The following is a 14,077-nucleotide window of genomic DNA, read 5'->3' as shown; positions in this document are numbered from 1 at the left end:
TTCTTAATACTAGATGAAATAAATCTTCTCGGTTCCTCCATATTTTTCTTCTATTAAAGTAACCAGTCAGAACCCTAATTATTTTCCGATTAAATGAAAACATAGTTTTAGAAATACTTAACTCCTCATATTAGATTTGATTCATATGAATGTACAAAGCAAATTTGCCATGATGTAATATCTCATTCATAGCCATTAATTTGACAATTAAACTGCAAATAAATGTTAAGATTTGACCATTTGACCAACTTAAAATTTTGAGTATTTGACAAATTCAAGTTTAATATGTAAATGTTTTTAGGCTTTATTAAATAACCAGATTAAAACGAAATCGGTCGGGTTGTGCAAGATCCGACACTAACAACCATCATTAATCAAGTTAACATAATTTTAATTTGACTCAATTTAAAATTTTTAGGAAATACAAATTTTAATAATAGAATTCAAGCTGTTTAGGCACTTTGCAAACATTTAGTAATTACAAATTAATGTTGAGATTTGATCATTTGACCAATTTAAAATTTTGACCATTTGACTAACTGAAAATTACCTAGTTTGACTCAAATTTAGAGAAAAATAACTAGATTAACACCCAAATATTGTGGTTTACTAGAATAACACAATTTTTGTGTCAAAAGACCAAATACCCATTTTATTTTTAATTCTACTAAAATAAATAATTAACATATAATAATTATATTAAATAGAAAATTAAAAAATACAAAAAAATTATAAAACTTAAAAAAACGAAAATTAAGGAGGGGGTATTGAACGAATGAATTTGGAAGAATTTAATAGAATGTTCAATTCTAGTGTTATTCAATTATACATTTTATTAATTCTTTCAAATTCTAGTGTTATTTAACTTCTTAATTTCTTAATTCTATTAAATTCTACTGTTATTCAATGTTATGTAGTTTTCTATGAAAAAATGATTTGATAGGAATTTAATAGAAAAATTAATGTAAAATGTGAAAAACAAATTCTGAGCCTTTAAGTTGAGATTTTGAAGGAATGTATAATTAACATTATACTACTGGCCGTGGCTTTAGACCGGCCGTGACGGTAACAAGGAGAACGGCAATAAGACGGAGTAGTGTGGCCACATGCCGACAGATCTCAATCCCTCCTCTCTCTCTCTCTATGTCTCTCTCATCAACGCCTTACGAGTTACGTCATCATTATAATCCGATCCTATCTCCGGCGGCGGCGGCGGCGGCAGTAGGTCATAAAACGTAGTGAGGCGGCCGATCGTGAAACGGTCGTGAAATAAAGGGCGGAAGAGAGAGAGAGTATTCAACAATTGGGTGGAAGCAGGCCTGACCAGTCACAGACTCACAACCATTATACCCTTTTCTTCTCTTCCTTTGACTTCCCTTACGTAGTGGGAACAAATTCTACTAAATTTATTCTATTCTATAAAAATATTTAGAAAATATAATTGTTAGAATTAAAGAGAAAGATTTTAATCTTTTACGATCCTTCAAAATCTACAGTTTATGTCTTTAATTCCATTTAATTCGATTCTATTAAAATCTTCAGTTGAATACCCCCTCCTAAGAAAAAACGAAAAAAATATATATAAATTGAAAAAACATAAAAAATAAAAAACGAAAAAAAAACAAATACCATTTTATTTTCAATTCAATTCAAATAAAATAATTAACATATAATAACTAAATTAAATAGAAAATTAGAAAAAAATAGAAAACGACAAAAAAATATAAAATAAAATAAAATACAGAACAAAAAAAAAAGAAAAAATATAAAAATATATATATATATTAAAAAGAAAAATATATATAAAAAATGAAAAAAAATTATTTTTATCATATATTAACAAGGAGACAACCACACATGAGCCATCTATTATAAATAAGTCTGTCGCGATAAAAATATGTATGTCATTACCTTATTGTGCAGATTACAATTCTATTTTCATCAATAAAACTGCCATCATACGACATATTTTTTTATAGTCTATTTGAAATCTGTCGTAATATAAAAAAAACATATCATAACATAAAACATTTCGGTTGTGAGTATATGTCATTCTAGCCATTTATATTTTTATATAACAAATCTGCTATCACACTCCAGATTTTTGTGAAGAAAAAAAAAATTGTCATAACATAAAATAAATCTGTTATAACTAATAAGTCAAACTAGTAATTATTTTTTTATTAACAGATCTGCTACATTATGACAGATTTTTATCAAAAAATATAAGTCTGACGCCACTAAAACAATAAATCTGCCACATATTTTAATAAATCTGTCAAAATTACGAAAGTCTGTGGTGTCATCATAAAATAAGTCTGTCGTGAGAAAAAAATCTGCTACAAATTAAATATCTGTCGTAACCTATTTTAAGTAAGTCTGTGGGAGAAAAAAAATCTGTCGCAAAAAATCTGTCATAGAAAAATAAGTCTGTCATGGAAAATAAACCTGTCACAACTAACCCAGCAGATTTTTCAAATAATTTTTTTTATATATATATATTTTTTCCCCACGTTTTAAAAATATATTTAAGGGTAATTTTGACTTTTTTTTTATTCCTAACAAAGAGAGAAAAAGTATTATGGTCATAAAAATAACTCATTTAACCCCCAAATTTTTTGAGACATTCTAGTAATTAAACTCATTATTTGGATTAATCTAGTAACTTTTCCTTTGACTAATTCAAGTTTAATATGTAAAATTTTCTGAGCTTCGTGAAATGCAAGATCTGACACTAACAAACAACGTTAATTATCAAATTAACATAATTTTAATTTGACTCTACTTAAAATTGTTAGGAAATAAAAATTTAGTGATAGAATTGGAGCTGTTTAGGCACTTTTGCAAATGTTTAGCATTTAAATAATATTTCTTTCCTATTGACTATTAATAATCATAAACATTTATATCTAAAATCTAAAACTTTCTCTTTTCAATTAACGTATAAAGGCCACGAGTAAACTAGCTAACCTCGTAGACTTGTCCGAACAAGGTAAACTTATTTAATAAAAAAGTTTTGTTTTTTCCTCTCAATAAATAATTATGTTCAAAAACGGTTTTATTAGGAAAAAAATCCTTCCATTTGAATCTAAATCAATCTTGACCGTTGGATCAAATAAATACAACCGTTAGACCTCAGAGGCGCTCCTTCTCTCATAAAGCTGTCAAAAATCTCTTTCTCTTCTATTTTCAGAAATCGAAATCTCTTGAAGAAGCTTTTTGGCGATGTCGAAGATGAGATCTTACCTGAAACCACCTCTTCCCAAATCTCCGATCCGTCTCCGATCACGTCAAGTCCTTCACTCATCTCTCCAAACACCATCACCAGGTAATTTCAAATCTCTCCATCTATTCGATTTTTCTCTCGCTTTCTTTGATTGATTTCCTCCAAATCTAGGTTTTCAGAAGCCGGGACGGCGATTGAGTGACGTAGATCTAAACCCTAAACCCCAATTCGAATACTCATCAATCTCTAGCGAGATACATGCTTTAGCAAAGATGGTGAAAGACGAGTTTGCGGAAGAAGAGAACCGAAAAAAGTCGAGAGTTGCGGGTTTTGGTTCGAATTTGGAGAGTTTGGCGACGAATTCGGTTCCGGTATTCGAGAGAGGGAGGTTTTACGAGGAGTATTCGGCGAAGAGGAACGAGCGATTGAGGAGGAAGAAAGGAGAAGAAGCTGTTGAAGGAGGAGTTGTGAAAGGAACTCCTTATAATCTTGGTGTGAATCATGAACCGATGACGAATAAGCGAAGAGGAACGGCGAAGAAGGAGAGTATTAAGAAGACGGTTGTATCGATGGTTGAGACTAGTATACCGAGGTATTCGTTGAGGAGTATGAGCAAGGAGAATAGGAAGCCACCGATTCCGCTTAATGTCGCTGTAAGTGCGATGAAGACTGTTACTACTCGAAGAGGTAGGAGAATCTGAAACTGAGGTGATGTTGCTTTGGTGTGTTTTGTAAGGAATTGAAATTTGGGGATTTGGTTTCTTGAACTTATTTTGGTATTGTTTTGCTTGTGGATTTCGATTAAATCCGCTGATTTTCTTTAGGGGATGTTTTTGTTTTCTTGATTACAGATGATACATTGAGATAAGCTTTACCTACAAAATGTTTTATTTATCAAATGCTTTTTGGATACCTTACTTTAGTAGCTTGCTTCCCTTTGATTTACTATTACAAAGAATTGAGTAGATTAAAGCCACTTTCTTTGAAATGGGTTTACGTTTACACACTCATCATTATAGATAATTGGTTTACAATGGAGATGGGTTTACATTTTATGTTAGATCTATGAAAGTGTGAGGAGAGGGATTAAAGCCACTTTCTTTGAAATTGGTTTACATTTTACACACCTTTAATCTTAACTAGTAGATGAGTTGGGTTTCTAGAAATGGAACAGACTCCTATAGAATTATCAAATGAACTTGGTTTAACACGAAACAAAGCAATTAGACGCATACATGAACCGCAACCACTCCCATCCAGCGCTCATTGATATGGAGGATCCTAGTGTGTCAACTTTCTTAGTTTCTTATACAACTTTCCAAGAATTGACAATCAGCTTTGAGGACTTATCAACAATTTGTGTGTGTGTTTTTTTGGATAATTTGTAGAGTTGCTTGTACTTCCTTTACATAAGAGTTAGAATTTACAGAGGAAAATCAATAGTATAATACTAAACTCAAGAGCATATACAGATATACAACAAACATCGGATTGATACAAAATCAAATGAATTAAAAAAAGATAAAACAATTTACGAATCCTATAATTACAGACTTACAGTACAAGATGAAAAGTTTAGAACAAGTCTAAATTTGTTCAGATTTGCTTATGAGTTGTATAAGAGCATTTGCTTTTCTTTGAGCTCTGTTTGTTCCAGATGTGGTTATTTCTACAAGATATTCATAGACGCCGAATTGAAGCGCAGCGAGGATAAAAGATGAGTTGTTAGAGCCTAGTTCAAGTAGCACCGAGGTCGCACACTCTTTGTTCTTCGGGGTGCCTTGTCTGATAAATTCCACAAGCGTTTCAATGAAGGAGAGTTGTCCAATGGCTTGACGTCCTTCAGGGTGTGATGCAAGAAGCAACAGAATCGAAAGCGCTTCATCGATCATCCCTAAGTTTCTATCTTTCAGAAGGTTGAGCAAAGGTTGAACGATTCCAGCATCAATGGCTCTCCCTTTATTAGCTGAATTAAGGGATAAGTTAAAGAGTGCAGTGAGAGCATCTTTCTTCCCTCTTAATGTCCCATGCTGCAGTAAATCGACTAAAGGCGGGATCCCATTTGATAATCCGATAGTTACTTTGTTCTCATCGAGCATCGATAAACTAAACAAAGCTGCAGCAGAGTTCTCTCTTGCCTCTCTGTTTCCATTTTGAAGGATTTCAATAATGTTTGGAATAGCTCCTTCATTTGAGATGAGTTTCTTGTTGACCTCATCGATAGATAGATTCAACAAAGTCGTTACTGCGTTCTCTTGGATTCCAGAATCAGGGTAAGAAAGGAGTTGAACTAACAGAGGGATCGCTCCTGCATTCGCTATTAAAACTCGGTTCTCGGGATTTTCTCGTGCGAGCAAACGCATCTGCTTCACTGATCTTCTTTGTTCTTCCAAATGGCTTGACGATAAAGCTTCCACCAGCAAAGATACCTCATCTTTCTGCTCATTTTCTGAGTGGGGACTTGCTTCTTTCTCTGGAATCTTGAAATTGTTCTTCTCACACCACTGCATAATCAAGTTCTTTAAGGCATAATTGGGTGCAAGAGAGAGATGATCTAGCTCTTGTCTAGTTTTCGGACAAGTCTTATGCCCCGCATCAAACCATTTCTGAATACTCTCCTTTTCATATGTCTACAAAACATGTATTGTTATGTTAGTTTCAAGCATGAACCAACCAAGAATCACATCAAGTCATATTAATTACCTGTCCAGTGGCGATGATAACCGGATCTAGCATTATTTCGAGAGTGATAGGACACAAAAACTCGTGAGGTAATATTAGGGAAGTCGACTTGGTGAATGCTTTATTGATGACAGGTTGGTAGAGAATGTCGGTAGCTTCAAGACCTTGAAGCTTCTTGAACTTGTTAAGAAGCTCAATGATATGTTGTTTAGTCTCTATATTCAACCCTCCTTTTTCTTGGATTAGGCTTTTTATGGCTATGGTTTCTGTCTTCAAATCCTCCGTTGTTTGTAGCTCAAGCTTTTTCGCAAGCCTCTCGATTATAGCGCTATCTGCGTTTCGAGGATCGGTTTTTGAAAAGACCACCATCATGTCTACTGCTAGCTCTATGTCTTGTGTATCTGTTCTTCTTTTTGCCTTTTTCAGTTGTTTACACAATGCATCAATCTACAACAACAACAAAAATGACTCATTTTTTAAACTATACAAGGTATAATATATTCTTTTTTAGGTTAAAATTTCGCAGAGTTTTGGGCCGAGACCTATACATCTCCGCAAGAAGTGAACAAATAATATACCTCTTCTTTCACATCTTCAGAAATCGTCAATTCGTCAAAAGGAGTTTTAACAAGAACACGATTCAACTTTTCGTAAATCGAATGAAACCTCGTCATCATTGTTTCGCTATCCAATGCCTGTAATCATAATAACAACCACAAACAATTAAAGACTACGTAGGAGACAATTAATAATCATAAATTTTCACAAAAGTTATTTTTACCATATAGATTTTGCTGCCATTGCTGCAAGTTTCTAATAATTTCTTAGCAACAAGAATCACTTTCCTCAAACGATTTACAAAATGCCTGCAACTTGGTGAGTCAAATCCTCGAATCTCTTCCAAAAAAGGAATCAGAATCTTCAATCGTCTTACGAGGTTAAAACATTCTTTCTGTTGTGTTTTTCGATAACCGTTAATCTGATCCAAAAACTCGATAACCGATACGATATCGCTCACCAATCCATCACAATCATCATCACCATTTTTCACTTCTTCGTCATGAATCTCCACCGCATCCACAGCCTCATCGTGGATCGGTTCTTCTGCGGTAACTTCTTCCTCAAGGTTCTCTGCATCTCCTGTGGATTCTTCATCTGCGTCCATCACAATGACCATTAGAGACTCTCTATCGCGTTTGAATTGATTCCAAAGATGTTGAAGGAAAAAGCGAACGTTAAGGAAGTTGTAAGCTTAATTTTCGCTTGTTTCAATTTTAGAGACAAAAGAAAAAAAGATTTGTTTTCCTTTCTCAAACAATTTTTTTTTTTTTTTTGAAATGTGATTCTCACAAATCAGATTTTTGCGGGACAGGACATATATCCTAAAAGAGTGCTTCTCCTGTGGAATCAATGATTTTTTAACAACTAAAACTTTGTTTACATCATCTTGCCAATAGGCTCTTATTTATACAAAGATATTACTTGCATAGCAAGTTCTTTACATTTATGATAATAGTAAATCTACCTATTTAACAATAAAGAGATATACACAAATGTTAACTTTCCTAATAATAATAAGGAAATATATTCAACTCGATCTCGTAATCCCGAGATCTCTCATCCACCGTCGATCTTCCGATCTACGCTTCTCTTTCTCCCAATACCCCCCGACAAGCTCATACGTGGTAACACGTGTGAGATTGGACAAATTTTCAAAATAACGGCTTTATACCCGGCCGTCCGGTCATCATCGACGTTTATACCCGGTCGTGGGGTCAAAGCGGCTATAATACCCAGCCGTCGGGTCATCGACTTCTATACCCGGTCGTGGGGTCATCAACGGTGGAAATACATCTTTTGTAGTTGTGTATCTCCATCGATTTAAAATCACAAGGTCGCTCTTCGAACTTCTTGTACATGAAGAAACTTCTGTAATTCGAATTCGCCTCCAATAGATCAGCATCGTATCCATCGAAGTTATCTTCGTGGCTTCCATCAAAATAAATCGTTTGTTCATGTCATCTTTTGAAGTGTGTGACATCAACAACGTCTTCTTCTTCATGATTCTTCTTCTCCAAGGCACTAGCAACTTGCTAGTTATAAAGAAATAAATCGTGGCCAAAAAAAATCTGACCGAATCGCCAACGTAATCCACCAACACTATGATCACGTCTCTCTCTTCTCTTCTCTTCTTCTTCTTTTCTTTTTCTTTTTCTTTTTTTCAATTTTTTAGAAACGAAAATAAAAATGAAGAGAACATAAATAAAAGAAAATCAATGGAATATGTTTGATTTTCCAAAACAAAGCAACGAAGATCAAACCATTTTTAAGTTAATTTTTTAAATAAAACGCGGAAGCTAACGTACTAGAACCAGTATCCACATGAATAGGATCAAAGCTCTGATACCATGATAAGTTTGGAGGAAACTTTAGTAGTAAAATAGTTTCTCTCAAGTTATTCATTAGCCAATAGGCTCTTATTTATACAAAGATATTACTTGCATAGCAAGTTCTTTACATTTATGATAATAGTAAATCTACCTATTTAACAATTAAGAGATATACACAAATGTTAACTTTCCTAATAATAATAAGGAAATATATTCAACTCGATCTCGTAATCCCGAGATCTCTCATCCACCGTCGATCGGGACAGGACATATATCCTAAAAGAGTGCTTCTCCTGTGGAATCAATGATTTTTTAACAACTAAAACTTTGTTTACATCATCTTTCTCAAATTCGACCATCCTCTTATGATTACTATATATACACTACGGAAATATGACTATAACCAAAAAAAGTTTAATAATTAAGAAAGTAATTACACTTCAAAAAAACCAAAGCGATATTGTACATAATTTATGTAATAAAGACAACTTGATCCTTTGTTTGAAGTGCACGCTCTTCTTTTTTTTACCTTTTGCGTGAGACATCTTCTCTCTTTGCCATAGTTAGAACTTGAATTGAGGTCTAGTTCCATAGAAATTACAGTTACGAAATCTGAAGTTTCTAACTTCTTCTCCGATAGTCCCTGTATAGTCTAAAAGAGAGAAAGTCGGGTAAATTGCGGCTACGTCGCCTAGGGTTTCCTTGGATTTCATCTGGGGGCTTCGATTTACAGAGACAAGATCTCAATTTTTGTGAGATTTATTCCAATTAAGTGGATGTGGTTGGTGTCTGTGTCCCATGCTACCATTGAATTTCAATCCCAAGTGTCGTACATGTAGTTCTCCAATCTCTATTTCTTCTCAGACCTCTCCACGCGCCCATATTTTCCATCCATATTTTCCATTCTCACGAGTGGGAAGGAGTTTTTCGTCTTTTCCTGGACCACTTGTGTTACTCACTACATTTCGAAGATTATGGTAATATGGTTGGTAAGTGTGGTCCAGACCGAACTAAAATCGGACTAGTCTGCACTTAATTTACCATTCAATGGCTTTGAATAGTTTAATAGTATACTTAAGTATGCTCTAAACAACAATATGCACTAAAGCATATAATAGTATGCACTGGTTAAAAACGTACCATAGTATGCAAAAGTGTGTAAAAAAAACCAAAACAAATTTTAACAATTTTCTAATAATAAATAATAACATATCTTTTTAATAACTACTGCAAATTTTTTTTTTTAAATTATAAATCAAAATCTATTATTTCGATTTTTCCATTCGGCAATACTTTCTCATATATTTGCCATATAGAGTAAAACCTCTATTTTTTTTCCGGCTAATAATTTCATTGATATCAAATCGAAATTACAAAGTCAATATACAGAACACTCGAAAACAAATTATTACATAAGCATATATATGCGCCATGTAGTGAGAAAAATATACATGTAGAGAAGTGAATTTGGCGATGTTTTCCGTAGATAAGTCTTACTCGCTAATGAATCATTAGATCCACTATTTTCCTTCTCCATTTCTGATCTTCCTCTAATGTGAAATGTGTGCGTGAGTAGCATATCTTTGTCGAAACTCCATAATGCACACCGCATAAAACCCGATGCTTCCAAAGATGATTCTGAATTATTGACGTGATACCTAAGATTCTGTATCAATGTCATTTTGGAATATTTTGACTTTAGTTTTCTCTCGATTCGATCCCACATACTTTTGTTTGTAGTCACCACAATCAACCGATCATATATCTCTGCCATCATTACGCTTACCTCCTCCTTGTCGGTTTTCTTTTGAACCGCTTCTCGTCTTATCAATACGACTCGTTTGCTTGAATTTTCAATATAAATTAATATTCCATAAATTAATAAGCTTTTTTTTTGGTGCACATTTAATAATCTTTTTAAATTAATCAATTTCTCTAGTCCAAAATTGGTCAGTGTGAAAATGACAAAATTTGGTAATTATTCTTTTTATGTAAACATATGACCCATCAATATCATAAATTAATAGCTACATAAACTTATCAAAAAAAAAAATATATATATATATATATATGTATATATATTATATGTAAGAAAATTTAGTGAAATATATGACCCTAATGTTGTTCTTAAAATTTATTTATTTTTGCATTAATTCTTGTTAGAATTTATTAAAAACTCACTTGGTCAGACGAGATGACCCGTTTTTTGTTAGAATTGATAACACTAGAGAAACAAGTTGGAAATTCCAGAGGCAAAAGTTTGAGTGAGAAAGAAAAAGAAAACGTTCTCACATAATTATTGATTTATGGTTTTTAAATATTAATTATGTTCTACTTTTCTAATATTAGCATAATAATATACTGGTGTTTTTACACCTTTGTATATTAATATATTAAATTTATCTTGGTCATATTTTTATTTAACCGCTATCACACCCGCTGGTTTATCAGTCATAAAAATTCCGTCATCGTTCTTATCTTCAAACGCTAAAACAATCATTGAAAACGTTTGGTAACGTTTAAAACCGCAACCGTGTACTTATGCAAACTCTCGCGATCACACCGCTGTTGGGGTCGGATCCCACACATCTTCGGTAGGATCCACTTGGATCTGTCCACGTCATTATTACATAATAATCCTCTTGGATTTCTAGATGTTTCATTGCGAGAATCGAGCTCGACCTGTCGGAAGTTCGATTCAGTTTATTAAAGAGCTCGATCTTTACCAGTACGGAGTTCGCTCTTATTCAACATATAGTTCGCATAAAAGAAGGCCGAAGCGAGGAGAATATTGCTCGAGGTTCGCGGCAGCGTCAAGACGCAGGAGTTCGGAGTCAACAAGAAAGGGTTCGGAAGATCCACGCGAAGCCCAAGATAGTTCAAATTCAAGCCGCTCGGTCAAATTGTAACCTACATGATTAATGCGGATCAATGCAATTATGAGCAGTAAATGACCGCATTGATCATGTTTTCTCTATAAAAACAACCTCAAACGCGTGTGTTTTACAATTTTTTCTTCTTACGATCAAGCAATACAACATACTTTTTCTTTTACAATTTTGCAAGGCTTTTTACTATTTTATTCTTTCCAAGTTCTTTCGCTTTATTTAGTTTCTTGGTTACTTCCCTTTTCAATTCCATATTTTCATTTGTTGATTTTAGAGTTTTTCTCCACAAAAATACTTAAAGACAATCGAGTGTCAATCCTACATCCACATTTTGGCGCCGCCTGTGGGGACTTACCGCAAAACTCTTTGATCTCAAAATCTCTCTTTTTCAAACCAAGAAACTATGGCTGATCAGCAAGCTTTGAGCAATGCAATTGCCTAGCTTACTCAGTCAACCATCGATCTGACCAATCAGATGAGTACACTCGCTAGTGCCAACGCTACTTTTGGTGAAAGGTTAAACTCAATCGAGCAAACTTTAACGAGTGTTCAAAATACTCAAACAAATTTGTCAAACACGCAGAACGTTGTTTCAAGCCGTTTAGATAATTTGTCCTCAGCACAAACGACAGCGTATCAGCGCAGGCTGTTCCAAACTCCCACACTAAACAGATCCGGGAACACTCAAACTCCTCCTACGGGCCGTCCTGCTAGTACTAGCAATCAGACAACCGTAGGAGATGGGTCCAATCCAACTGGGGATGAAAATCCCCAAAATCAGGGCAATCCTGCTATTGACGAAGGACTCCTTATGGAAGAACCTGATGTCATCCTTTCCGATGATTTCGTCAAAGTTTCATCAGTCGACCAGTTCGGGACCTGAGATCGATCGAGTAATCGAAGAAACTCGACGAACACCCTTCACTTCGAGAATCTCGAACCTTCGGATCAAAGATTCTCGAAAGGTCAAATTACCAACTTACGATGGTAAAGGTGATCCTAAAAATCACCTCGCTCCTTTTCAGATCGCTGCTGGCAGAATTGATCTAGAACCAGACGAGGAAGATGCCGGATATTGCAAACTATTCTCTGAGAATCTATCCGGATCGGCTTTATTATGGTTCACTCAGTTGGAGCCTGAATCTATTGATAGTTTTAAGGAATTATCCTCCGCATTCCTAAAACAGTATTACATGTTTATGGAAAAGGCAACCTCTGATGCAGATCTATGGAATTTAACCCAAGGTCAGAACGAACCACTTCGCAAGTATATCGCTAAATTCAAAGAAGTGATAGCCAAAATTCCTGGGGTATCACACGCTGCTGCCCTTTATGCTTTAAAGAACGGACTTTGGCATGAATCCCGATTTCGGGAAGAGATCATCGTCAATCGTCCGAGCACTATCCAAGATGCTTTATTCATAGCTACTAATTGGATGGAGGCAGAAGAAGAAAAGCTTAGCCTCGCTAAAAAGCATCGGCCAGCAAAATTGGTTGTTGGAAATCCGACTAAAAAGTTCGAACCAAAAGATCAAAAACGGTTCAGAGTTAATCCTGCTACTAATACCGTAGGAAAACCCTCCCCAAACAAAGGAAGATATAATTCTTCTAATACCTGGGTTAGAGATGAGAGTGCCTATTGCGATATTCATAGAGTAAATGGGCATTCCACCAAAGATTGCAGCGTACTCAAAAAGCAACTCACCGAACTGTGGGCAGCTGGAGAGCTCGCTAACTTCAATATCGAAGAGTTTGTGGAATCTTATCATAAAGAAAAAGAAGATTCCGAAGCGTCCAATCCTCCTGAAAAGAAACACAAGCCCAATGGGCCCGGAACTCCGAACACTCCTAAGAAAAGGATCGATGTTATAGTGGGAGGATCCAAATTGTGCCGAGATTCGATCAGATCAATCAAAAGGCACAAGAAATCAGCAGCAATTCAAACCGCTGTGGGTTTCCAGTCAAATGAACAAACACCTTCTATCTCTTTCGACAATTCGGACACTCAAGGATTAACATGACCTCATGACGATGCTCTTGTGATAATATTAGATGTTGCGAACTTCGAAGTAACTAGGTGTCTAATTGATACTGGAAGCTCGGTAGATCTCATATTTCTAAGCACTTTGCAAAGAATGGGAATCAGTAAGGCTGACATTATTGGTCCACCGGCACCATTAGTAGCTTTCACGAGTGACACATCTATGTCCTTGGGGAACATAAAACTACCAGTGCTCGCCGCAGGAGTTCCTAAAATTGTAGAATTTATTGTTTTCGACCGTCCGGCCGCTTACAACATAATTCTCGGAACTCCGTGGATTTATCAAATGAGGGCTATACCTTCAACTTATCACCAGTGTGTGAAATTTCCAACTCCTGCAGGAATCAGAACCATTCGAGGAGATCAGGAAACGTCGCGATCTTGCTACCTCATGGGACATCGTTTAACGCTCAAATAGCAATTAATGATAAACACGAAGCAAGAGAGCACCTCGCGTTACCCAAGTGGTCTTAATTCAAGTGAAGTTACCACAAAAATTGAAATTGATTCCGAATTTCCAGATCGAAAAGTAAAAATCGGTACTACTTTAGATTCAGAAATCAAAGATCAGTTGGTAACATTTCTGAAAGAAAATAAACGTATTTTTGCCTGGTCGGCGAAAGATATGCCTGGAATCGACAAAAGTATCATTACCCATGATTTAAACGTCGATCCCAGTTTTAAACCAATAAAGCAAAAAAGAAGAAAACTTGGTCCAGACCGAGCTCAAGCAGTCAATGACGAAGTCGATAAGCTTTTGAAAATTGGTTCCATCAGAGAAGTGAGATATCCGGACTGGTTAGCAAACCCCGTGGTAGTCAAAAAGAAAAACGGAAAATAGAGAGTATGT

The 14,077-nt window shown here is 35.1% G+C and overlaps 2 protein-coding genes across 2 annotated transcripts; one reads left to right on the top strand and one right to left on the bottom strand.

Moving 5' to 3' along the window:
- Positions 1–3,121: 3,121 nt before the first annotated feature.
- LOC9299875 lies at positions 3,122–4,138 on the top strand. Its single transcript, XM_021035718.1, has 2 exons — positions 3,122–3,328; positions 3,398–4,138. Exons 1-2 carry the CDS (start codon positions 3,226–3,228, stop codon positions 3,925–3,927), a joined length of 633 nt encoding a protein of 210 aa, XP_020891377.1. The 5' UTR covers positions 3,122–3,225; the 3' UTR covers positions 3,928–4,138.
- A 498-nt stretch (positions 4,139–4,636) lies between these two features.
- LOC9301614 (U-box domain-containing protein 15) lies at positions 4,637–7,258 on the bottom strand. The gene is made up of 4 exons (XM_002863752.2): positions 6,690–7,258; positions 6,487–6,603; positions 5,930–6,355; positions 4,637–5,856 (listed from the first exon to the last, which is right to left on the bottom strand). The coding sequence occupies exons 1-4, from the start codon at positions 7,083–7,085 to the stop codon at positions 4,813–4,815; spliced, it is 1,983 nt and encodes a 660-aa protein (XP_002863798.1). The 5' UTR covers positions 7,086–7,258; the 3' UTR covers positions 4,637–4,812.
- Positions 7,259–14,077: the final 6,819 nt, after the last annotated feature.

Source organism: Arabidopsis lyrata (assembly GCF_000004255.2).
Source record: "Arabidopsis lyrata subsp. lyrata unplaced genomic scaffold ARALYscaffold_8, whole genome shotgun sequence".
Classification (NCBI taxonomy): Eukaryota; Viridiplantae; Streptophyta; class Magnoliopsida; order Brassicales; family Brassicaceae; genus Arabidopsis; species Arabidopsis lyrata.
The sequence above is the reverse complement of the archived record's forward strand: the minus strand, read 5'-3'. Positions and strand labels throughout refer to the sequence as shown.